The 25,229-nt window shown below is 46.2% G+C and overlaps 2 protein-coding genes across 5 annotated transcripts in view; both read left to right on the forward strand.

Moving 5' to 3' along the window:
• The window catches only part of cux1b (cut-like homeobox 1b), a 53,873-nt gene extending 44,782 nt beyond the window's left edge, over positions 1–9,091 (forward strand). For 3 of the 4 annotated variants that reach the window (XM_061280192.1, XM_061280191.1, XM_061280193.1), the window contains 2 exons: positions 67–334; positions 583–6,567. In XM_061280192.1, coding sequence (XP_061136176.1) covers positions 67–334; positions 583–1,075 — 761 coding nt within the window. In that variant the 3' untranslated portion in view covers positions 1,076–6,567. Of the gene's footprint in view, positions 1–66; positions 335–582; positions 6,568–6,732; positions 6,928–7,160; positions 7,274–7,340; positions 7,458–7,525; positions 7,610–7,683; positions 7,741–7,826; positions 7,908–7,980; positions 8,046–8,398 lie in introns of those variants that run through there. The other variant, XM_061280194.1, reaches the window with a different exon arrangement.
• Positions 9,092–12,228: 3,137 nt separating this feature from the next.
• On the forward strand, positions 12,229–25,143 carry LOC133155422 (SH2B adapter protein 2). The gene is made up of 9 exons (XM_061280724.1): positions 12,229–12,454; positions 16,872–17,835; positions 19,576–19,677; positions 19,749–19,840; positions 20,108–20,211; positions 20,274–20,456; positions 21,325–21,536; positions 21,614–21,788; positions 22,312–25,143. The coding sequence occupies exons 2-9, from the start codon at positions 16,903–16,905 to the stop codon at positions 22,635–22,637; spliced, it is 2,127 nt and encodes a 708-aa protein (XP_061136708.1). The 5' UTR covers positions 12,229–12,454; positions 16,872–16,902; the 3' UTR covers positions 22,638–25,143.
• The last annotated feature ends 86 nt before the right edge of the window (positions 25,144–25,229 follow it).

Consider the following 25,229-nt stretch of genomic DNA (forward strand, 5'->3'; position numbering starts at 1 on the left):
ATCAAATGTCTCCATTAATATTTTCCGTACTTATATTTTCATGAAACGCCTTTTGTGTCTACACAGCCTACATGAAGAGGAGGCTGAGCTCCTTGAGTGACGGCCATTCTGTGGACGGTGGCCTAGTGGGGCCAGACTACGTGCAGGGCTCTCAGAGTCCGGGGCCACAGCAGCACCTGAAGAAGCCCAGAGTGGTGCTAGGACCCGAAGAGAAGGAGGCCCTGAAAAGGGCTTACCAACAAAAACCGTATCCCTCACCCAAGACCATTGAGGAGCTGGCCTCGCAACTCAACCTGAAGACCAGCACCGTTATCAACTGGTTTCATAATTACAGGTCAGCGTTTTGAGGACGCTCGTTTAGCATCATATGAAATGTTTTTACTTGTAGTTTAACACCTCCATGATTTACAAAATACATACACCAAAAGTCTTTAACCAAACAAGATAATGAATGTCTGCTAGCTTAACCGCTAACATATAATGTGAAATGCCATTGGTAGGCTACTGGACATTAGCACCAATTTCAAATGCGTTTCAGTTCACTTTTAACAAACAGCGATTGACGTCCAGCGTCTCTTCCAGGTCACGTATCCGGCGAGAGCTCTTCATTGAGGAAATCCAGGCGGCCGGAGGGGTCGGGCCCGGCAGCGAGGGGGGCTCCCCTTCCCTCCGCGGGTCGAAATCAGGCGAAGGGGACAGCTGCGACGGGACCGAGTCGGAGGGCACGGTGGAGGCGCGCCAGGGATTCGGCGCGGGCCTGGAGGAGCACAGGGGAGCGTGCAAAGACCACGACATGGAGGCCGAGTCTGAGGCGGGGGGCTCGAATAATTCTCCTTCCCAGCTAGACTGCGTCCCGCCGGGCTCTAGTTGCGGCTCGGGCGGACTTGGGCTCTTCAGCCTAACGGAGGCCTCCCCCGGAAGCTCCGCCTCGAGTACTAATCTCCCGGCCTCCGGCCCGGCCAGAAACCCCAGGGACAATAATTTGCGCAAGAAGAAAGCGGCCAACCTCAATAACATCATCCATCGGCTGGAAAAGGCCGCCAGCAAAGAGGATCCCTCCGAGTGGGAGTTCTAGCCCCGCCCCCTCCTCCAGCCTGAGCGCCCTTCCTTCGCCCCTCTTGTCTCATAACCTCACCACCTCTAACCTTGGACCCCTCCTGCTCTGTTCCAGTTGGAGAGTGGACACAGCCAAAGTCAAGCTCAGCAGCCATTTTTACTACAAAGCTTTTCCCAAAAGAGGAAAGCGAGGTTGGCAAAACCCTTAAAAACAAACAAAGGATTTACTGAATACCTAGAAGAACAAAATAAGAGAGCTTAAGTGTCTCTTCTTATCTTTTTTTTTTTTTTTAAACTGAGTTTTGTTTTTGTACTGAGAAAAGCACTTAGCCGTCCTGCTGGCCTCTGGCCCTGCTGTACCTCCTCCCCCCTTATCACCAGCCACTGGTGCACCAGACCGACCGGTCAGTCCCGAGCCGGGGTCGGTCCCGAGCCGCGGCCGGGCTGCGAAACCCGGACTGGGTCAAGACAGGCGAGGCCTGTCGCAGCAGCTGTCCCAGTGACACACACACACACTGCTCGATGATAGATAAGAGACAGGAACGCTCTGGCAAGAACTTTCACTTTTCTTAAAGGAGATCTTTTTTCCGCTCTTCTTCTCACCTCCCAAGTGTCCACAAACCTCCCCTCACTCAGTGAGACGCCTCATTTTTTTCACACTGTAGAGTGACTGTTACAAAAAAAGAAAAGAAACCCTTTGCCTTTTTTCACTCACTTGCATGTGTGTGTGTGCGCGTGTGTGTGTTTTTTTGTATGTTTAGGGGTTGCGTCAGCGCGCGCGTGTGCGCCGCCGCTTCTGAACGGCGGCGCCTTTTGCTTTTGTATCTCCTACACTCTTAAGAGGGTAACGCGCCTGAGCTGCCATGGTTACTGATGTACGAACTTTGACCTGTTGTGTACCCCGTACTCCTATCTCTATCCTGCTGACAGCCATGTGATGGCCAGGAGGATGACGTAATAATTCCTCGCAAACACACACTCGTCTGGAAAGGAGAGAAGGAACCCCTTAGGTCCTTCGCCAAGGATGAAGGACCGTCTCGTTCTCTCGCTTTTTTTTTTTTTTTTTTTTTAATATTAAATCCATATTGCAATTTGGTTGCCAATAAGAGATTGCACAGTCTTCTGACTCTAAAGATAACAAAATAGGGAATTTTAGGAAGCATTAGTACAAAATAAGCAGACAATAAGAGGATAACATGTTACTGTCGTTTTTTTTTTTGTTCTTTAAAAAAAAAAAGCAAATTAGGACGGTATCATATTGCATTGTTAAACACACGATACGATGACTTCACGTAGTACTGTAGCTGATATTTTCCGTGTCTCCCGGTTGTTGTTTCCCCCTTTTTTTTTTTTTTTTTAGGTTGCGCACATCACAGTTTGACCCAGCACTGGATCTGCTCGGGTGTACAGTACGTGTGTGTGTGTGGGCGCTCAGCTAATTTCCTGTTCACAAACACATCTTTTTATAGGCCAAATCAGGAAGTGTGTGTGTGTGTCATGTGTGTATTTGTATATTTGCCTGCATGTCAGTCAGGGTCGAGTTCAATTTCCAAACCTTGGGTTAGCAATCATAAATCGGATTTTTTTTTGGGGCAATGTACAGTACTTTTGAGTTCACTCCAACTCTGGTGTGAGCAGTTCCACTCTCCTCCAGTCTTTCCTGATTTCCAGGAATTGTTGTTGTCGTCGTCACGTTCAATTCTACTGTATACACTACCAATTTGAAGGCATATCACCTCCTCCTCGTCCTCCTCGTCCCACACAAGCCCTCAGTGCCTGTCAGCCCACTGCCTCCCCTTTGTGCGTGTGTGTGCGTGTGTGTGTCTTTGTGTGTTTGCAACGAGTGCGGGGAGGGGGTTCATATTTCGTATCTACTCGCACACACTACTAGTGCACAACTGACACCCTTCTTTTGAAGCTGTTTGACGCGTTACCATGACATTAATCTCACCATGTGGTTTAAGACGACGATTTACTGTAGCTCGGTTTGATTGCTCTCTTATTTTCATTTCTAGTTTTTATTCTGCTTATTTATAGGTGCTGTAATTTTTCATTTAATGTCTTATCACTTGAGTTGTTTATTATGTAAGGGATTATACTTTTCCTGAGGGCAAGTAATATTTTTACTAGACGTGATAGACTGCCGGCAGTATTGGTTTAATATTGACAGACGTACTAGTTCTCATTTGTTTGTGTATTCATGAATCCGAAACGTTTAGTGTCATTTCAAAATCTTTTTTTTTTTTGACAAAAAATGGGGTTGTCACACCCCACCCCCCTTCCTATCTTTTTTTTTTAACAGTTATGCTCTTAAATGGCTAGCTCGAGAATCCGACAAAAAACATATCAAGATGATTGGATTGCATATCTCTTTGTTTTGACTCGACTTGCCATCGTTACGGACGTCTATCTCGGACAAACTTGTCTTCAGCTAGAAGTCATTCATCGCCATTCACTCCATCAGGTCCAAGTGTATGCTCGTTGTCATATAGGTCAAACGAAATCATCCGAACATGAGAATACATGTTGAAAAGAGGTCATATCTGCCAAATTGAGATTAGACGAGTTGTACCAGCTAGCGCGGGAAGAGCCAGCCTACGATTATGCAGAATTGTTATCTATAGCAGTCCGTACAGAAAAGCACTTATTAGGACAGGGTCTGTCAAACACTACACCGGAGTTACCATCGCGCGGGGGGTGGCTCCTGGGAAACGGATGCCTTTCATTTGCCGAAATGGTTGAGAACCAAGCACACACTCCAACACTAAAATAGAAACAGATGTCGGTCGGCTGATGAATTTACACACAAGTGCGTGCGACACAACGGGAACACGGCCGGTGTAGTTATAATTAGGAAGTACCTGATTTGGTTTGGAGATGGAATACTCTCCCTTAAGCTTCCTGTTCCCTTAATGAACACAATTGTTGGTACCCTTCTGTTAAAAGAAAAGGTCATTTAAAAAAAAAAAAAATCAAGTTTGGCAAAATTCGTATTGGTGCTGCCCGAGTGACAGAAAGGTCCATTTTAGCCACCAGTATTATTTCAGTTACCATCGCGGGAGTTTTTGTTAGTTTTCCCCGAATAGAAGGGTACCAACTATTTTATTCACGGATTCTATATGGACAAAGTATTAGGCGGGGAAAACGGACCAAAACATGGAGTCAAGCTATTTTAACACTGTCAGAACCAATTCATGGGCCTCAAATAGACAATTTGTTCAAAATGCTAATCATTGCTAACCCTGCAACCAAATATAGGTTATATTCGGATTAAAATGTTTGATTTGAACATTACAAAAAAAAAATCCCGAGATGTCTGTAAAGAAACAGATGACATGAAATGTAAATTTAAATGGAACTGAAAACTACAGTATTGTTTAAAAAAAAAAAAAGAAATTCACTGTAACATGTAATTCAGTGATTCTTTAGCTTCCCACTAGAGGGAGCCCTCAAGCAGGGCCTGCGTAGCACGATTAAAACACAAAACACTGAGAAAGAGTGTTTGGAAAATACTGTATGATTGATTTCTCGATGAATCATGTCTCACTACTTCTGTCCATATAGACGATCCTGATCCAATGTGCTGCATTTCTATCAAGATATAATCTCCCTCCCGTGGACGCCAGGTGTCAAACATCCGTGTCCCTTCAGAGCGAGCGCCTTTCGGGCCCGCAACCACACAGAGCACGTCTTGTATCTCCACTGCAACCTTAATACGAAGCACTTAACCCATTTTAGCCATCCTCCCGCCCCGCCCCGCCCCTTCCGAAAACCACATCAGATCATCAGATTTGTGCCTTTAACTGCCAAGCAGGGCACCAAAACGTTGTGATGTCGTCAGACGTGTGTGTGTGTGTGTGTGGACCGTGTCGTCTCTGATCCGCTTTGATATTTTTTTCCTCCTTGACCTGTACTTCTCTTCTGGAGAGGGTTGCGGGAATACGGAATTAATGAGCTTGCGTTGTTCTTAACGACTGACCCATTTGGGCTTTTATCAGACACTTACTCCGCCCCCGTTGTACATACCTAACAAACAGAATGAAGGAGGAAGTAGGCCGAAAAACAGCAGACACTGTAATAACACTGAATTTACTCATAGGGCATTTTTTTTTTTTTTTTTATAAACTTGGGTTTGTCTTCTCCTTCCGTTCCGTGTCAGGTTCGCCGTGACGTCACTGCAGGTATTGAGATGACGTGTGCCAACTATTCGGAGAGGGAGGATAAGAAATTGTAAATACGAGTCGGGGTCAAGTAGCTACGGAGTCACTTAGTGTCACAGTGTGCTTTTTTTTTTTTTTTTTTTCGTTTGGAAGGCAGGACGAGAGAAGGGACGATTCAGGACTTTTTTTCCATGATCCACAGATATTTTTCTACAAATTTAAAGATCCAGATGATTCTATACACTGTTGAATAACATTGTAAAGGTGTAACAGATGCTGTATATCATATCATGTTTTCTGACGTCGTAAAGCTTTACTGTATGATCTGTTTTGAAGTAGTGCTTTTTTTTTTTTTTTATTAATATTATTGTGATGGAAGCCTGGACAGCAGCACTGGTCACCCTATTCAGGAAAAACTTCAAAAAAGAAAGAAAGAAGAGACAGAGAGAGAAACCTCAAGATGTTTTTTGTAATAATATTAATACTTTTAGAATATATCTTATGAAGTGGGTTTTTTGTAAGGAATCACTTTTGTTTTCCCCCCGACGCAGCGGTGCTGTACGCATAGCACGCACGCACTCTGTCGTCGCGACACACCTAAATACAGCACAATACACTCATCTTCTTCACTTTGCTCGTGTGTTTCCTTTTTGTTTTCGTCTTTTTTTTTTCCCCCCCTCTCACTCTGTTTCCAAGCTCAACATTTCAATGTAAAAAAAAAAAAACACACAAAAAAAAACACAAGAGGAAGCAAAAAGCCAAATAGTGATGTAGTGGTCCACCTTTGTTTCCCATCTCCCCTCCTCTAGCTTCCTCCACAGTGTAGACTGACAACCAAATGACCCGGGGAGAGATGTTCAGCCCTCCCCTCCAACTTTGGAAAGCTTTAAAATGCTTGTTGAGGCTTTATGTTACGTTTTTGTTTTTTTAAACACCCTCTCATCAACAACGTGGAAGTAATAACGCTTTCCCCACCGCTTGGAGTGTGTGCGCTGTGCATGACTGTAAAAGGGACGGTTCACGCCTCCTTTCCCTCCTCTTTCTCTCTTCCCATCTCTCAGCACCTCCGTCACTCCTGAGATGCTCTTCTTCTCCATTTTGTTTTTTGGGTTTCCTCATGTATCATTGTTTTCTTTATATCTTTCTATTTACTAAACGTATCATGTTGTTTGTTCTCGGCACTGTAAGACAGTCTCCCCCTTCTACAACATTGAAAAGCAATATCACTGTATGAAACGTTCACAATGTATTTGTTATGATTGACATTTGATTCATTCATCATCATTATTATTATTCACATGCACCCTAGGTGTGATAATTGAAGTAAATCTCTTTTATACAAATACTAAAAGTGTGCTGTGGGAGTTTGTTGTTCAGTTATTCTCAGAGAAAAAGAAAGGGTACTTTGAAAGATGTTGGACTGTTTGTGTCATTGACCCCACAGGTGAGTGCTTCAGAATAAGACAAATCCAAATGGTTGATGTGGAAAAAAAACTTTTTGGATTCTCCTCCCCAGGTCGCTATGCGGAGCTGCAGGGGGAGTTTGCGTCGGCGGTGCGGGTCGGTGCCGAGCAGAAGGAGCTCATCCTGAGACTGGAGCACGATTTGAGCACCATCCAGGCCATGTCCTCCCTGTCCCGACCCGGGGCTGACGGCGCCGAAGTCATCAACATCCCTGACCCCGTCAAAGAGGCCACCGCCATGTTTGCTGGTATGCTTGGTTCCTTAAAAAAAACATCCCATTGGTGTCAGCATCATCCACGGAAAGTTGAAGGAAAATGTATATTAGTAAATTAGCATGATCTGGAAATAACAGAGGTTCTAAAACAGAGCCTTGTGGCACCCCTCTATAGATATTCACATCATTTAATGATTTATATCTATATTTTTTTAAATTCAGCTCTTGACCTTGATTGTACTACCTTTTTTCCCCCATTTTGTCAGATTCGGGCCCGAGTGTCCACACTGAGGTGCCTCAAGGTCAGATGGACTCTCTCCTCTCCATCATTTCCAGCCAAAGGGAGAGGTTCCGCTCCCGCAACCAGGAGCTGGAAACCGTGAGTCACCGTCATACCCGCACGCACATTTCCCACATTATTTGTAACCTCCGTCACGTCATTGCAGGAGAGTCGTTCCATGCAGCAGACCATGCAGGCGCTACAGAGCGAGCTGGACAGTCTGCGCGCCGACAACATCAAACTCTACGAGAAGATCAAGTTCCTGCAGGGCTATGCCGGCAGAGTATGGCTTCTTTCTGTTTAGTGTGTGTGGCTCACCATTTATTTCGCACCAACTTGCGTGTGCTGCAGGCTGGAGGCAGTGATGACACAGTGATGCGCTACTCCTCCCAGTATGAGGAGAGGTTGGACCCATTTGCTTCCTTCAGTAAGAAGGTACAACATCTTTTTCTCAATCTTGGTATCAGTCTAAGTTGCGTTCATGTTTCTGCTGTGATTTGTGTCAACAGGAGCGTCAGCGTCGCTACTTGAGCCTCAGCCCTTGGGATAAAGCAACCCTGAGCCTGGTACAAATTGTACACACACGCAAACACACACACACACACACACACACACACACACAATGCCAACGTGGCTGTCTCGTGTCCCGCAGGGCCGTGTGATCCTCTCCAATAAGATGGCACGCACTGTGGCCTTCTTCTACACCCTGTTCCTGCATTGTCTGGTCTTCTTGGTACGTCATTTGAATCTTCTTCACTGTATTCTGAACAGAATCATTCACATCGCTGTGGTCCAATTTGTGGCAGGTGTTGTACAAGACTGCTTGGAGCGAGAGCATTGGCAGAGACTGCTCGGCTTTCTGTGCTAAAAAGTAAGACGGAATGTATCCATGTAGTATATACAGAATTTTAATATATAATAATATTCTTTTAGTTTTTAATATTTTTAATATGTTTTAGATTTTTTTTTTACAAATATCCTAATTATCTAATTTTATTTTTAAATTTTATTTTGGCAAACTTCTAAAATGTATTTCTCACATTGTTTTCGCATAGATTAATTGTCAACTTTTTTAATATTTTTAATATGTTTTAGATTTTTTGTTTTACCAATATCGTAATGATCTAATTTTATTTTTAAATTTTCATTTGGCAAACTTCTAAAATGTATTTCTCACATTGTTTTCGGATAGATTAATTGTCAACTTATTTGTCTATCCCTCAGGTACTCTGACCACCTGCATCGTTTCCATGAGAACGACGCAAACCTGTAAAGTGGTGACGTCATTGCCCCACTCACCCTTTCTGGGTGAATTTGCCTCATTCGGGCTGCCGGTGAAGCAAGATTTGCTTTTGTTTTTGCAGTTAGCTAAAGCCTCCGCTAGAGGGCAGTATATCCTTGCATTCCCCTTTCCTCTTATCTTTACAGCTTATTAAGTTGCAGTCAATAGCTAGCGATAAAATCAGACAATGATGAGCATAGGTCTAATAGCTTATGTCATTTGTGCTTTTTTTGGTCATTAATGAAGATTTAATCTACCAAAGTCGAATCCTTGTCGGGCTTTAATCTAAAAATCAATCAATGAAGGAACAGTTTACTAATCATAAATGATATATATGTTAGAGCGACCCAGAATTAATTAGCTTATGGTCGTAACAAACCTTATTGGATTGACTGACATACAAGTGGAACGCTTGATGTTATTTGTGTCACCCAATTTTTCAGTGTACAAATTGACTTGTAACTGTTAATTGCTAGCAGAATTTAGAAATCAATGATTATCTCCCTCAAGGTTGACAAACAAGAAGAAGGAATTTATTGCGCCTAATTATCTTTAAATTAATAATGTTTGCATGCTCGTTACTGAAGCTTCTCTGTATTGCATATTGACTAATAAAGGCTTTGCAGAATAGTTAATATTGTTTTTTTATGCTTCTGTTGTCATGCTAGAACAGCTGAACTATATTGTGGGTTGCTCAGAGACATTCTAAATGGAATGGCAATTTACAGTGGGAATTTACTTCTGAACGCAGCCACACCCCGAAATAGATGAGGGTGTGCACACTTAGGCAACCACATTATCTCAGTTGTTTATTTTCTCTCTCTGTTTTTTTTATGGTTTGATTCGATCCCCCGGAGAGACGTTCACCTTTTAACCCAAATGTTCTTCCAGTATTGCACTCCCTCTTGTATGCCCCTCTCTAAAATATTTACGGCCTAATGGGCTTCACGTTATTTTGCGCAGCAGTGTAGGGGTCACGGCGAAATGCCGTACGGGCACACCGCTCGGCCGGTGTGTCACGTTTCGTCGCAGATCCGATACGGAGGGAAGTGCTTATGTCATCCTGCAGTGAGGAAGGAGATGAGGAACAATGGCTTTTTTCACTCTTTAGTCTCCCGGCCTCAAATTTCATTCGTCATGCAGAAGACAGCAAAGTTCTGTTTTTATTATGAATATGAATTATTTAGTAGGTATTAGACGTGCACGCTTCTCTGTTGCCTCACGGCTTCTCTCTTCTGCACGTGTGTGCGCTTCTCACTGCTGTCCAAAAAAATGGGTTTTCCAAGAAAGTTTGGGTTTTAAGATAACTTGTTTCAATATTGCTGATCTATTTCACTCTTTTGAAAAACTTACGCTCAAAATAATTTTTCACCACCCAGCACATTTTGTAAAATTTAATCGACATTGGTTCCATGCATAGCTCATTGTGATTGTTGCGCTGTTTTGATCCATTTTTATTTATTTATTTGCTCACTTTTATTAGACCGCAGAATGACTGAAAAATTGGTGTTGGCAACACCTCCCAAAAAGATTTCTCATTGCATTTTTTTTTTTTTTTTTTAATTTTAATTAATTAATTTTTGTCCAAGATATTTTTTCATCTTGTTTTCAATGTTGTGTGCAGCGTTTTGGCCAAATGATGCAATGGGCAACCCCCCATTCCACCCAAAGGCTCCATTGTGCTAAGTAGCTATAAAATCCCCATTCATTTATTCATCCATTCATTCATTGGTCCGTTTTTTTTCCCTTCTTTGTTTGACTGAGAAGCTCAGGCCAGTACGAGCTGAGAACTGTTGCACGGATGCACGTTCATTCATTTGATTCCAGCCAGTTCCCTCAGTAGCATTTCAGCTTCCAAACTATTCCTCCTCTTCTTTCTTCTTTCTCTTTCTTTCCTCCCACAGCAAACACCCCCTCCTACGCCCGCCCCCGCCCCTCCATGGGTGTTGCCATGGAAACAGAGCTCCTCTGTCAGGTGGCTCTGTGTTGTTGCTCTGTGATTTGCTCTGACATGGCGTCTCGCTGAATCACCCGGTCACGTGCTTCTGGGATCAGCCACCGCCCCCAGCCCCCACCCCAACCCGGATTGGGAATACAGAGCGGGTTAGTCACCCCCCCCCCCCCCCCTTTTCAAAAATGCCTTTTTATTGCCAAATCCTCACTCTTGACATATTGTCAACGTCTGAGCCCGATGGAGATTTATGTCCATGCCAGACATCATATTAGTCTCCTGGAGGGCGAAAATCATCCTTCATTCATTCTCATGAAGTTTCACTTCGCTTCCAATTCACCGCACGTTCTTCACGTGTAATATTGGTCTTGCGCTGTCCCTCCTCCCTTGTTGTTACCGATGTTGCTGTGCTATTTTGGGCCGGGCTCGGTGAACTTCATGTGACATCACTGCATGCATTGGGCATCATCAGAGAGTGAGCGTGCAATATATTCCGTCATGTATGAGACAGCAAATGTCCTCATTTTGGGACTAATAATATTTTTTTCATGAATGAACCATTATTCCGTTTAAATATATGAAACACATTGAATCACAAATCATGCTAACGCAACTATTTTGAAAGATTCCATTGAAATATTTCGAACTTCAAAGTTAAATACAATTGAACTGTACTTAGCCCGTTATTCTGGGAGAGTCTCAGAATGACTCGCATTGTTTTATCCTCACTGGCAGGAAGTGCGTGAGGATCAATAAGAGGCCAGGGTCTCGGGAGAGAGAGGCACGGAGCGAGTCCCACTGCCCTGCCCGCTTATCTCTTTGTGGTTTTCAATAAGCGGCGTTTGCCACCACACTCTAATCATCTCTGTTCAGCAGTGTACTGTATATTTTTATGTATATGCAGTATTTAGTTGCTGATTGGCTGGCAGTCATTAGGGAATCCAGTTGGAGCCCCGCTTTTAAATCGAGCCAGAGGTACCAACTTGACTCGCGTTACACCACCTGCGCCGCAACTTAGACCTGGTTTCACTTCTTCTAAAGTCTAGTCACTGAATTTTCCCGTGCACCAGGGACATAAAAGTGAAGATGTGTTTTTACACTGAGCGCATGTGCGCCATTTACAAAGAGAGGGCCCCGGGAGTAGGGAGTAGCTGGTTCTCCAGCAGCACCACCTGTCCATCGGGGTGTGGCCCAGGGTCCCCTGTGGTAAAAGCCCTGCAGTCAATCCTCTCAGAGGGGATTAGCCATAAAGAAGCACATATGCTGGAAGCTCCGGGCCAACTTCTCAGAGGTAAACATCAAGTCATGTGGGCAGTCAGAGTTTTATTACTAAACACACATTTCTTCAAGATAATTGCTGAGAACATAAGGGCTTAATAGCTCCGCTCAACAGTAGAGATAGTGTCTCTTCCCCTCTTCTCTCCTCTTTCTCTCGCTCTCTCTGTATGTATAATAAATATGTCAATATATTAATTACACATTGGAAAGGCGTGGCTCCCTTTTTAGGCCACTCATTGGTTGTTAAACGACTGTGAGACACACGCACACTTGCTCGTGGAAGAAAATTGAAAGGTAAGTTAACTAAAACACTGATCGTGCTTTTACCTTCAAAATAAAAGAACGTCGAAACTCGCGAGTTGTACATGCGAATGATTTGAAAAACGAATATATTAACCGACCCTAAACGGACGTATTTAATGTTCTTTCTAAAGTATCATCTTTTGATCACAATACTTTCGAAACGAGTCGCCCGAAGTGTACACGTTTTACGCTGGAAGAACCAAACCGGAAACGCTTTATCGTCTTTCCGCTAGCTTGTCAGGCAGGCAACCACATTCAGGATCAGCCACTCACAGCCAGGCTGCCTCACAGTGCGACGCTCGCAGGGATGGAGGATCAGCTAGTGGGGCCGTGAAGAAACCGTATCCAGGCGAAGTGCAAGGACGTCGGGCGAGCAATTGCAGACGAGCCGTTCGAGGAAGAGGACCTCTTGAAACCGAATTGTGTCTGCCAGCCGTCGTCGTCATGACACTAGTCTCGCACTGAGGTGAGCTCCGCTGAAATGTCTCAGCATCCTTTCGTGGTGTCATGTGTGATGTGCGGCAGAAAAAGGCTTCCATGTTGACGACGAGGAGGAGGAGAGCGGTTTGTTTTGGTGTGAACCACATCTTAGTCACGTTGGAGGGGGGGGGGGGGTCTAGATCACTTTTAGGGGTGATGATGATGAACCACATGGGGGGGCAGCTGGGTAAACGAAGCATCGAGGGAGTGGGTGTGTGTTTGGGGTGGGGGGTCTTCCAAGAATCCGTTGATCAGTATTTAAATAGGTCTGCCCCTTCACAAGTGGTGGTGGCGGTGGTCTCCGATTGGGCGTCCGTCTAGCTCGCACGGCGGCGTTGTCTCCTTAGACTGCCATTCATCTGCTGCTTGCATGTGTGAGCCATTCAAGCAGCCGCAGCAGGCTCCATTCATGAAGTCCACTCTTGGCACCGGAGCAGGCCTGCACCAGCCGGGCCTCTGCGGCGGCGGCGGCTGCTGGGCTTGCTATTCAATTCCTATTAGGTGTCTTTTAATAGGTCGTTATTATCATAATTGTGAGGTTTGTCCATGGGGCTCGAGCGTAGCTGCCCGAAAATCAACCAGAATTGCTCCAGTTTCAGCTCATTTTCTTGTCTATTATATTTCTTTCAAGTGACAGACAAACTACGTAAAATCATAATTCACCATGAGACTAAAATAAAATGTTGTCCAGTAAGCTGAAAGGCCATGATTTTTATTCTGACCACTTGTTACTAGGCAGAGTTCATAGGGCTCAACCAGAACTGCCCCTTACGTTGGCCGACTAAAACAGCTTTTTTCATTTAAAAGACACAATTAAAGAACATTAACAATGGTGATGTTTTATCATATTAAAAATGGTTAAAAACAAATGGTGGGAGTTTTTTTGAGTGTTTGAAACAAGAAAATAAATGGATACCTGTCTGATAGTTTTGATTACATCCGAAAAAAATTTCGGCACGATTGCCTAACGTCATGTTCGGTGGGCTTCACCTGCGCAACTCAAATGAATGGAGCGGTGGTGTCCTGTATTTGGAGGTCTGCGGTCATCTGTGAAATTAGTTAGACCTGGTGGGTGAGTGAGAGGAAATGGAAGTCAGCGGTGGAATGTGCGTCTCCCACACTTTGTGTTCTTTCTGCTCTTAACGCAGGCCGGCCGCCATTCGAACGCTTCGGCACGTTTGCTATTTACGCGATGCGATAACGAGCGAGCTCGTTTGGAATCTGTGCAACCAACGTCCGAGATTTTCTGAATTTGCGTCGCAAGAGTGGTAAGAACAAGAGGACGGAACGTGAAAGTGAGCAGGTTGACTTCTGTGTCAGGGCCATGGTGATTACTGACGAGCCTTCGACTTGTCTTTCTCCTCCTTCTGCTTTTCGACATCTTGGACATTCCCATCAGTCATCGTTTTTGTCTCCTGGCAGTATCCAAGCTGCATGCTTGCATCCTACAACAATCCTTACTAATCTAATCAATACTAGTCGTCATGTTACGATCAATTCATTGTTTGGCTGTTTGTCTGCGACTGTTGGTGTGCGTGTGTGTGTGTGTGACATGTCGGCCTTTTTTTGTCCTCAAACGTCTTCAGTCCTATTTACATCTTATATAAGAAAACATCCTTAATGAATTCAGAATGAGGGTGCGTGCCGCCGTGTACTGTACTGTGTGTGCTGCGAGCTTTGTGTGTGTGTGTGTGTGTGTGTATGCGCGGTGTAGGCTAATCTTAGAAAACATGGCCGGACCCAAACCCCCCAGGGGTGAGCGCACGACATGACCAATCATGCTCATTAGCCGATCACGGCGGGCGTGCTGCTGGCATGAAGCAGCTTGCAGGGGAGATGCGTGTGTGTGTGTGTGTGTTTGTGATTGTGTGTTTTTAATGACAAACATGTGCAACTGAACTTTAGAAAAAAATGTCCTCAAATATTTTTAGAATCGACTTTGTCCCGTCGATTAATCGGATGAAATGATTCAACGTAATATTGAGCATGTGAGATGATGTCTCACGTTTTTCCTCAAAGCTGTCGTTACTTTGACTTTGAGTGTGAATGGCTTGAAGAGGTGGAGCCTGGTCCGGTGAGTGACGTGGGTGTCAGCGAATGAGAGTGTCGAATGAGCTGGCTCTTGTTTTGCTATTCTGTGTTCCTGAATTGGAGTGACTCAGAAGAGAAAAACAAATTGAGTGAGCGAGGGCACGAAAGTGGAAAGGCGCTCCAATTGCTCACTGAACTGAAGAATTATGTTTCTTGACGCATATGTAGCTCCCGGAGGCCCGCCTCAGATACACGAAGGATTTTCCAGGCCGCACTTTACTTTCCTCCTTGCTCAGTTTACCGTTACACACAGTATTCCCAAGCATCTGATGGAGATATCAGGCCCTCCTCACCCCCAGGGGGAGGAGGGGAGGAGGGGAGGCGGAGGCGGCACAGTAGTGGTAGATCTTAACAACAGATAGGGAGGAGATAGTCTGGCCCTGAGGTTGAAACCTGAAGGGGGGGGATGCCTCGGTTCTCCTCGGTTCCCCTGGCTCCTCGGCGTCGGAGCCCACCTCCCCACGCATATCACACTCGATTGTTTTAGCAGCTGCGGCCAAAACGTGTAGCCCTCCTTCTCCGGCTCCTTGGTTCATTCATAGATCATCCCACTCGCCCGTCAATCATTTCGCAGCCGACGGCCCAAGTGTGCTGAGACAGAACTGTCCACTTCCTCCTGTCCCGCGGCTTGAGTTTCATGCTGACTCCGGGAGTGTGTGCAGTCAATGCGGGATGGGGGTGGGGGAGGGGGGTCAGGTCCACATCCGGGTGTGCGCTTTGACAAATGTACGTCAAGTGTTATTGTTGTTGTTGTTTTGCTGAACGAGTGGAAAGTTGGCCCTGTGCAGGGTTTTAAATAGCTATTGACTCGCACACACACACACACACACACACACACACACACACACACACTGAATGGACGACGTAGTACCTTAAAGTGGATTGATTTGTTTATCACCACTTTCATGCAAAGTCTTCCCTGATATGTAACTAATGGCTAAATGAATTCGCAATCAGAACCGCTGCCAAGTCGGGCAATGTCTCCGTCCCGAGCCAGGCAGGTGTTTATTTTCTTTTGTAATTCGGTTTGTTTCGAGTTTCGATCGCCAGCACTTTGTTTGAAGTACTCGTTCTATTTTTGTGACCAAATGTATTTTCCTTTTTCGATCACAAACTCGGGAGTGAGTTGATAGCGCCTCCGCTGGTTGCAGACAAGTATTGCGCCGCTTTCAACGATCACTTCCGCAAAATCCTCAATATTCAATCACTACAACTCATTTGATTTATTTTATTCCCATTTGTATGTACCGTAATTTTTGGACTATAAGTCGCACCAGCCATAAAATGCCCAAAAAGTGAAAAAAAACATATATGTATATAAGTCGCTCCTGAGTATGTCGCCCCCCCCACCCAAACTATGAAAAAAAAACGCGACTTATAGTCTGAAAATTACGGTATTTTTTTTTAGATGACTTGTTTTTGTGCCTTCACACATTGAATTCCAGCAGAGGCAATTTGTTCCCGCTAATTGTTGACCAAAAACAGAAAACAGATTAACAAACAAGCTGCTTTCCCAGGAAATTCCAGGAATGCCCGCACGTGTGTGTCGTATGTTGCATGAAAAGCTTTTTGGAATGTTTGCTATCTCTTTGTATGTGTGTGTCGCCAGGCCTAGCCACTTCCGTCTTGACGTCCTTTTATGTTCCTGCTCCACAGAAATAAATAATGGGAGCAACGTGCGTTGGAGCTTCTCTGCAGATGTGTCCTTATCAGTCGTGTGTTGGGACACAGCATGCGTCCTTTGAAAGCACACTGCCGAGTCTGTTCCCGATTTACGCGGCAATTTCCGAGCCCGCGTTATTTTGGGTGACCGTGAACTATCGTTTATCACCATCCCCAAATGCGCCGACCGAAGGGTGTCGAAAATATCTTCTGATGTCCAGCCAGAATGCGGTGACCCGCTTTTGCCAACACCCTCATTAGTTAACCAAACAATGAGTAAGCCAGATGGGCCACCGAGAGTGGCCATAATCCGATGGCTCGTCACCAGAATGGAGCTGGGCAAGCTCACGAGCGCCGTCGCACCAGGCGCGGGAGATTTCCCCTTTTGATCACGCCGTTTCCTCGTGTTTCCGTCGCCCCGTTTGATCTCGTTAAACGGCAATAACAGAACAATAACAGGAAATGAGGGGAGGATGGGATGACATGCAGCAAAGGATTCAAAGCGGCACTGTTTTGAATTAGAGCCAGTATGAAATTGGACTGATTCAAGATACTAGTAGAAGCGATGGCTATGGTTCATTTTATGCTAATGTGAGTTAGCCACATGCTGTATGTTGAAGCTAATGCTCTCGTTCTTTCGTCCTCTCCAGCCTCTCCTCAGTGGGTTGGCATGGCCCAGTGATGAACGGAGCGGCAGCGCCCGGTAGCCCGGAGCTCTCCTCCTCATGCCCGCTGCCTGACTGGCGAGAGTTCTGCGAACTCCACGCCCGAGCCTCGGCCGCGGACTTCGCCGACAAGTTCCAGCGCTTCCTGTCGGAGAACCCGTGCTACGATTCGCCGGGCGCCGACGCCAGCTTCTCTCAACACTTTGCCCAACACTTCTTGGAGTGTTTCTCTGCGGCTCTGAGCCAGGCCCGGCAGAACCGGGCGTCCTCGCCGGGGGAGGACGGCTTTAGCATCGCACCAAAGTACAGCATCGTTCCTTTTCTGGGGATCCAGGGTTGTCCCTTGTCCTACAGCCACGAGCTCTACCACAGACGCAAGGACGCCGGGGCTTCCAGCGAGTCCTTGGACAGCATGGACAGCGGAGGGGGCGGGATAGAAGGCAGAGGAGGAGGCGGCGCCGCGCCCGGTACCCGCGGACCTCAACCCACGCACAAGGTGTCCGCCCTGGGTCAGTCCCGCAGTTCCGAGGACGTGTCGGTGAGCCACCCCAAAGCTCGCTTCAAGAAGGGCTTCTCGCTGAGGAACATGAGCCTGTGCGTGGTGGACGGGGTCAAGGAGATGTGGCATCGCCGCGCTTCCCCCGAGCCCGACGGGCCTCCCAGGAAGTCCAACGGGACCGGAGGAGCAGGGGCCGGAACCGCCGGGGGCGAAACCACCACGGCGGGGGGGGAGAAGTGGTCTCAAAAACTGCGACTGCCGAGAAGCTGCCAGGGCCACAAGGCGGAGATGTTGGAGATCCAGAGGGAGGGGGCGCTCAGGTACATGGTGGCCGACGACACCAACTGCATGGGCGCCGCCCAGTGGCAGAAGTGCCGGCTGCTTTTGAGGAAGAGCAAGAGGGACGAAGGGGCCGAGAGGTTCCTGCTGGAGTTCTACGTGCCGCCCAAGGTATGCTGTCACACGCTGCCATCATTGTCCATCTACTATTTATAACTATTTCATTATTTACATGGTACAAAGCTGAAATATGAAGTAGGACGGATTACTCATATTTTTTTCAAGTTGATCCACTGTTGCATTTTTTACAGCGTATGCCCTTAATTTATAATACCAAACATAGTTCTCCCAGCAGGGTGAGGAAAGAATAGAAAAGGTAATTGGATGCCTTGTTTTTTTTCCCCCCTCCATGTAAGATTAGCACTGACCAAAAAAAATGCTCTTCACATTCGTCCATGTGGGATTTCCACATGGCTGCCCGTGACCTTAGGAAGGTCGTGCGGCGGTGCAACTGAGTGTGTGTAAATCCTCCACGGCCGGGGTTCAGGTGGCACAGGTGGTTCGGAAGAAGGCCGTGGGAAAGAGGAGCCGATGTGCGGAAAGAGCAAAGGCGTCACATTGACCTCTCTTAGCACATTGCAAAGTTTCCAACTGCTGTTGCAGAATCGCTTCCTCATCTTGGCCACGCGGTGACAACACGGAGAGGACCCAAATAGTCGTATGAGTCACTCGCAGAGGAAACATGCTTGTTGTTCCTCAGCACTCTCGCATGCTGCGTTCTATTAACGTGTAAAAAGAAGCACTTTGACAAAAGAGGGGACGCTTCATCATGGCTGCCTCGTTGGCATCGTGGGGAGCGCACACTCAGCGGTGTCGGATGATTCAAGTGATCAGCGCCGTCTCCTTCCTGGCCGCTGCTGCCGCAGGATGACGCAGCAGAGGCCCTTTGACCGCACACACCCTTCAGAGGAGACTTTGAAATATTGACCCAAATAAATCAGTTCATTTATTGCTCAGCGCAAAAGTTCGGCGAAGAATAGCGTTCAGTAGCGTGCGTTCAGTCATTCATGGTGCCGTCAGCTCCCACTCAGTGACGGCGTGAATGAGAGTGTGAATTGTAGTCTCTCTCTTGACTGCTTGGTCGCCTTTGATGGACTGAGACCACTCCAGCGTTTTTATTCAATTCGGTCGGGATCAGTTCCAGCTTCCTGAACGGGATCAGTGGTGGAGAAATGATTTTTTTTTCCCCCTTGTCTTTGTTTTTCACTAAGCTTGTGTGGCTAGCTAGCTTACTGGAAGTGTTTTTTTGACATGTGATCCTTTGACCGGAATTGTGGGCGTGGACGGCGGCCAGGATCAAGATGAGAATGTGGTTACTCCAGACAGATCAGCTGATAAGGCTCAACCAGACCATGGGTCTCCTCACACACAGAAGCACACCCTTTGGATGTCATCTTTGGCAGAGGGCAAATGGAGGCCAGGCGCTTTGCTTTTGATCACATGGCGCTTCCTGTTTTGCGTCAGTTACGGTCGGCCGATGGCGTGAATAATTGGCCTTCTCCGTGCTGCCTTTGAGTGGTTGCCAGACTGGGGGCGGGGCTTGTGGCGAGATGCTCATTTGGGCCCTTAATTATCATGGAGGAGGAACCATTTTGAGACTTGCTAGCCAGACACAGGTTATCTAATAGTTATGTTTGAAAAACTATTTTAACCTTAAGTATGGTGTTCTTTTTGGAAAAGAGTTATTTTAACCTTGGACCCTTGGTAATTGCATGAAGAGTTGTCTTTTTTTGGCTCGTCGTACGGTGAGACGAAATTAAACAGCTAATTAGAAAGTGTTTTTCCCCTAACACTGAAACGACTCCATTTTGAACCTCGTCATTTAAAGTCTTCTCTCTTTTTCCCGTTCAGTCTTCCAAAGCCAAGGTGAGCATCCCTTTGACGGCCATTGTGGAGGTACGGACCACCATGCCCCTGGAGATGCCTGACAAAGACAATACGTTTGTCTTAAAGGTAAGAACTGACCACTTTATTGGGGAAAAAAAAAAATCAGCATTTTTATTTTTGACGTGGTGACTCTGTAGGTGGAGAACGGGGGCGAATACATCCTGGAAACCATCGACTCACTGCAGAAAAACTCTTGGGTCGCTGACATCCAGGACTGCATCGACCCCGGGTAAATCTCCATCACGTAAATATTTGCCGTGAAGGGGGAGGTAGAAGGAGGGCAGAAACACACACACCGCCATTAATCATCCAATTAGCGGCGGTTTTGACAGGCTTCCTTTACACAAACATGGACAAACTCACACACGCACAGCAATAGCCATGACTGACATTCCTCCTTGTTGCTCCGGACATCAACAAGGACTTCATTTGTAGGATGTGTGTTTGGACACGCCGCTGTTTGTTTACATACTCTGGCGCTCACACCCGCGCGCAGGGACAGCGGCGACGACATCGAGCTGGCGTCCTGTCCTCACGGTCAAGCCTCATCCAAAGACTGCTCCATGGTGGCCTCCTGCAGCTGCGAGCTGCTCTCTGAGGGTGAGCCCCGCCCGCCGCGGCTTTACACCCGCGCAAATATCCGCTAACGGACACTTGTTTAGGTGCGTACCCAGCTCCGGAGAGGTTATGCGCGGCGGCGGTGGTGGCGGCGGCGGCGGCGGAGCATTACAGTGCCCCCTCAGTGCGTTGCAGGGAACCCCCCTTCACCCAGCATCCATCCCACATGCCTTTAGAGCGCTTCCTCCAGTCCCCAGAGGCCCAGGGCGCCAACCCCGCAGCAGCAGGCAAGCACTTGTGCACTTTTTCGGCGCATGGTTTATTACCGTTTTTTTCCATGTATAATGCGCCCCCATGTATAATACGCACCCTAAAAATGGTATGTTGATGCTGGACCCCAGATTTTAGGACAATAAATGAGTTAAATTTTGCGCATTATACATGGAAAAAAACGGTATTTACATTTTCAACTGGTACTCCAAAAGTCTGAGGTTTTGGAAAAAGAAATCCAAAAAAAGGCTACGCCTTATGTAGACTAGTCGTCTTCGGGCAAACACTTTTGGTTTAAGGCTGCAACTAATACATTGTCATGGAATCGTGTCGATTGTTTTAGCGATTAATCGATGAATCTTGTAAAATCGTATTCATTTCATTGGCTTTATTCAAAATAAGGCATTATTTCCAAAAACACACAAACTATGATTTAGTTTGATCCATAATATGTTGGAAGAAGGCAAAAATGTTTTTCCCCCAAAATGTTTTATTTTGATTCACCGTAAAGATTTAAAAAGTCAACTTTCATAGAGGATGACAGCGATCGGATGAGCTGAAAACTTTTTTTTATTTTTATTTATTTTACAAAAGGTAAAAAAAATGATACACAAACGATTACTAAAAATTCTTGATTCATTTAACAATCGATTCAGTGTCGATTCATTGATTAAATTACAGGCATAAAGTCTGTCTAGTCTGGTGGAAATGTATATTTAAAAAATAACGAACAACAAATGAAGGCTTTAATAGTTTCTTTTTCTTTTTTTTCGATTGCCAGGTGAAAATGAAAATGATGATTCACACAATTGTTAGCTTCACCTTCCATCTCGCAAGTCCAAATCAAACCAGGATATTGAATATCAAAAATCTCCTTGTTTGTAGGGTGCGCAGGTGGAGGCGAGGGATCCAAGGACTCTGAGGGTGACGCCAGCCTCGCCGGTTACCCGTGGTTCCACGGCACGCTGTCGCGGGTCCGTGCGGCTCAGCTGGTACTGGCGGGCGGGGCCAGGAGCCACGGCCTCTTTGTGATCCGCCAAAGTGAGACGCGGCCCGGCGAGTACGTGCTCACCTTCAACTTCCAGGGCAAAGCCAAGGTGAGCAAATGAGGACCGAAATATTATTAATTTTTTCTTTCATTGCGTCTTATTGTGTTTGCTCTTCCCCCGTCCAGCATCTGCGTCTGTCAGTCAACGAAAACGGCCAGTGCCACGTCCACCATTTATGGTTCCACACCGTGTCGGACATGCTGAGACACTTCCACGCTCACCCCATCCCGCTGGAGTCCGGCGGCTCGGCGGACATCACGCTACGCTCTTACGTTCAAGTGCAGAGGAGCGCTAACCCAGGTACGTGCTAACCTTTTTGACTTTGCTAGCTCAGTTGGGAGAGCTGAAGGTATCAAGTTCTGCCATTTGGTTTAGTTGAGGAAAAATACAAATTCTGTCTGGATTTGGAGCATGATTGAGGTTTGCCTCTAGTATTGAATGTATTCTACTTAAAGAAGCAAGCTCAGCTGAAACTCAGTGAACCTGCACCCCACCCACGGACATGGCATGAATACCCTCCTGTACCGGAGAGTGAGGGGCGGGGCGATTCTACCTCAGCAGCTTTGCCCAGACTCGCCGTCCCAGCCCTACTTCGGGTGGGTCATGAAGGGGGCCTCTGTGTCGTCGTGCATAGAGCGAGCGTTTGATTCTGCCCTAAAAAGGCGTTATTGATACACACTCGGCCGTGTTGCTGGAGTCACTGAGAAGAAAAGGAAGGCCCACAAGAGAAGCCCTGTAGAGTGCCACATTGCAAGTCGTTGATATCAGACATTTTTGGAATCCAGTTCCAATTTTTTTAATGTCTACTCTCCCCGACCCACAGACGTGAGCGTGCCTTCGCTGGTCACGCCGCCCAGAACAGACGCCAGCTGTCGCCCGGACTCCGCCCAGCCGACTCCTCACCCTCCCGGGATCTCACCCTCTTCCGGCCCCCCGGCCGACGCCCCGCTTTCCTCCAGTAGCTCCTCCTCACCCACCGCCCTGCCCTCCCTCTCCCGCAGCGACCCGGGCACCGGCGGCGGCTTACAGAGTCGTAGCAACAGCTCCGAGCGCCTGCTGGAGGCCTCGAGCGGCGCGTCCGAGGACTATCAGGACGCCGACGGGACCCGACGGGCCCGGGCTGTGGAGAACCAGTACTCTTTCTACTGAGTGACCCCCCCCGAGGGCAACGACCACGAAAAGGCTTCAAACCCGTCGCCTTGTTTGTTTGTGTTTCAACGGCAATTTCCTGTTTCTCTTGATTCGAGAAGGGGCGGCGCCTCGGTCGGGTCGGGCCGCGCAGCTGCGCTTCGCACCGTCGGAGCGTGACGAGGCGTGACAAAGGGCTACGCGTAGACGACACTCGCAGAGGGGCCTGGATGAAGGAAATCAAAGCGGCGAGGATGTGTGTAGGCAGAAAGAGCAACAGGAAGTCATCCCGCGAGACTCATCTGGCTTTGATTCAGCTCATCTGACCACTTCCTCGTTGACAGCCCAGTTTGAAATGCGAGGCTCTGCTTTATGTTTGGAAAGCTGCTGGGGAGTCCATCGGGGGGATCCTCCATGTTGAAGTCTGCCGCGCACATTTCGTTGCGTTCCAACACATAAGCGATGTCATGGAGGTTTTATGCTGCATCTTTGAAAACCGTTGGGTCAAAAAGAACCCAATTGTGGGTCAGAGAGGGACTGACTGCAACTTGGGTCCGTTTGAGACATTGTACAGAATTGTTTTTGCGGTTATTTTTGGGGGGGGGGGTATTGGATTGCAGTTTGTCCCTATTTGACCCGTGATTGGGTTATTTTTGACCCAACTGTTTATTAGAGCATGAGAAAACTGGGAAATTGGACATTTTGAACTCGATCTTATAAACAAGCATCGTTGATTAGACCGAACCATGACGTAGTTCTTTTTCGCAATCTGAGGTCAACGTCGAAATTTGCACGCCGCTGTTTCTATCCAAATGAGTCACTTTGAAAAGTGTCATGTGAGCGGGCCAGAGGGGACTTTGCATGGCGTCATGTGATTTCCTTGCTGTTTTCAAGAGGAGCGTTAGTAACGATCAGAAAGGAGGCCGTTATTTGTATAATAGTGTTTTTATAATTATATGGAGATATATTTTTTACATTCCCCCTTAAATAGATATTTAATACATATATTTTAGAAATATTTGTATTATAAGAAAGATAATGTAATATCTATATTATAATATATATTCTTCTATATTGTATTGTAAGGCGAACCGGTTGTTCTGGTTCATTTTTTTTTTTTTGCAGAAAACATCTCTATGAATTCTGCCGTAGAAACGACGCGCCAATTCATGAATAAAGGTAATTACAGCTTCTCAACGCCATTAAGTCATTTTTTTATCTGCTCAAGGCGAAAAAAGAGGAATGGTTTATTTGTCCGAGTGTCTCTCTTTTGGTGAAATCAAAGAGAGACTTGACGTCAAATGAAGTTTCGTTTGGCTTAGTCAGAGGGGGCAAAATGTCCAACTTCCTGGTTTTTAAAAATACATGCGAAAGCATAACACGGAAATGCTCACAAAACCGATGCGCAAGGTGGCTTCGATTTGCTGTCACAGGCTTATTTCTCTGAGTGTGTGTGTGGTGACGTGTTAGAGTATTTTTGAATGATCGCCGTGCTTAAGTCGTGTTTCTAAAACAGGGTCGTTGTTTTGTTTTTTTATTGCAAGCTCGTTATATGGGTAAGATGTAAATTAGATATGTTGATCTACTGAACAAAAGCATAAATGCAACACTTTTGGACTCGCTACCAGTTTTTATGAGCTGAACCCAAAGATGGATATGCCCGGGATAATTCTTCTATTGTCTGTCTACATCTTTTGCTGCACCGTTTGTGTTCAAACGGCCGATCCTTTAAGGGTTAACCCCTCGACTAGTGAAGCTATTCATTTTTACACCACTATCCATAGAAAAGGTTTTTTGAGTTCAGCTCATGTAAAGCGGGAGAGAAAGCGTTTCTATTTTTGTTCAGTGTATGTCACAATTCAAAGTCATGCCTTCAACATTTCACGAGCAGTGGTAAGTGGAGAGGAGGAGACTTGTGGGAAAGGATGGCCACGTTCGACTGCTTTGCTTTAGCTAAATAATAAAGCATCAAAACATGTATCGAAACAAGCATTATCACTGTCGAGATAATAGAGAAGCATTGAAGCCACATTTTTAACATAAGTAGACACAGTTTTGCAATATAGGGAAAGAAACATATCAATAGGTGTCAAGCGTGGCCATCGCGCAACGTTTTCCAGAACAGCCGAGGAAATTAATGTGCCAATTTGAGTCCTATTTTGGGAACTTATTTATTATTCCTAAGCTGTTGTATAAATGGCTTTTCCTCCCCTATTGAGTCTTATGTTTGTGCAAGGGCGCCGTCACACATATCACAGACTCCTCATGCCCTAAACGCTCCATTTATTTGACAAATCAAGCAGATTTGTTTTTTTTTTTAGGTTTTGTTTGAATGTTTTCTGGTTGAGTTTTCAAGCTGTCTGTGTAGTCTTTGCCCCCCTTTCTTTGAGTAACACTTGGTAAAAATTTAAAGTGGGTTTGTTTCTGTTATCTGACTGAGTTTTGAAGAGTCTGTGCTATTTTGTACAAAGTGATGTACTTGACATACTACTTTATATTTCTGTGAATAAAACGTTGGACTGGTAAAGTGGAGTACCGTCCTCCTTCGGAACAGGTGACGTCATTCTATGTGGTCTGCTGCCCTCTCCAGGCCAAACGTGACACTACAATACA

The sequence above is a fragment of the Syngnathus typhle genome, linkage group LG6 (assembly GCF_033458585.1).
Source record: "Syngnathus typhle isolate RoL2023-S1 ecotype Sweden linkage group LG6, RoL_Styp_1.0, whole genome shotgun sequence".
Taxonomy (NCBI): domain Eukaryota; kingdom Metazoa; phylum Chordata; class Actinopteri; order Syngnathiformes; family Syngnathidae; genus Syngnathus; species Syngnathus typhle.

What these genes read in the sequence shown, in the direction of transcription:
- LOC133155422 (XM_061280724.1), top strand. Translation starts at nt 16,903, where the DNA reads ATGAACGGAGCGGCAGCGCCCGGTAGCCCGGAGCTCTCCTCCTCATGC. An exon ending in AGTTCTACGTGCCGCCCAAG is followed by an intron (nt 17,836 to 19,575) that starts GTATGCTGTCAC and finishes TTTCCCGTTCAG; the next exon opens with TCTTCCAAAGCCAAGGTGAG. An exon ending in CGCCAACCCCGCAGCAGCAG is followed by an intron (nt 20,457 to 21,324) that starts GCAAGCACTTGT and finishes CCTTGTTTGTAG; the next exon opens with GGTGCGCAGGTGGAGGCGAG.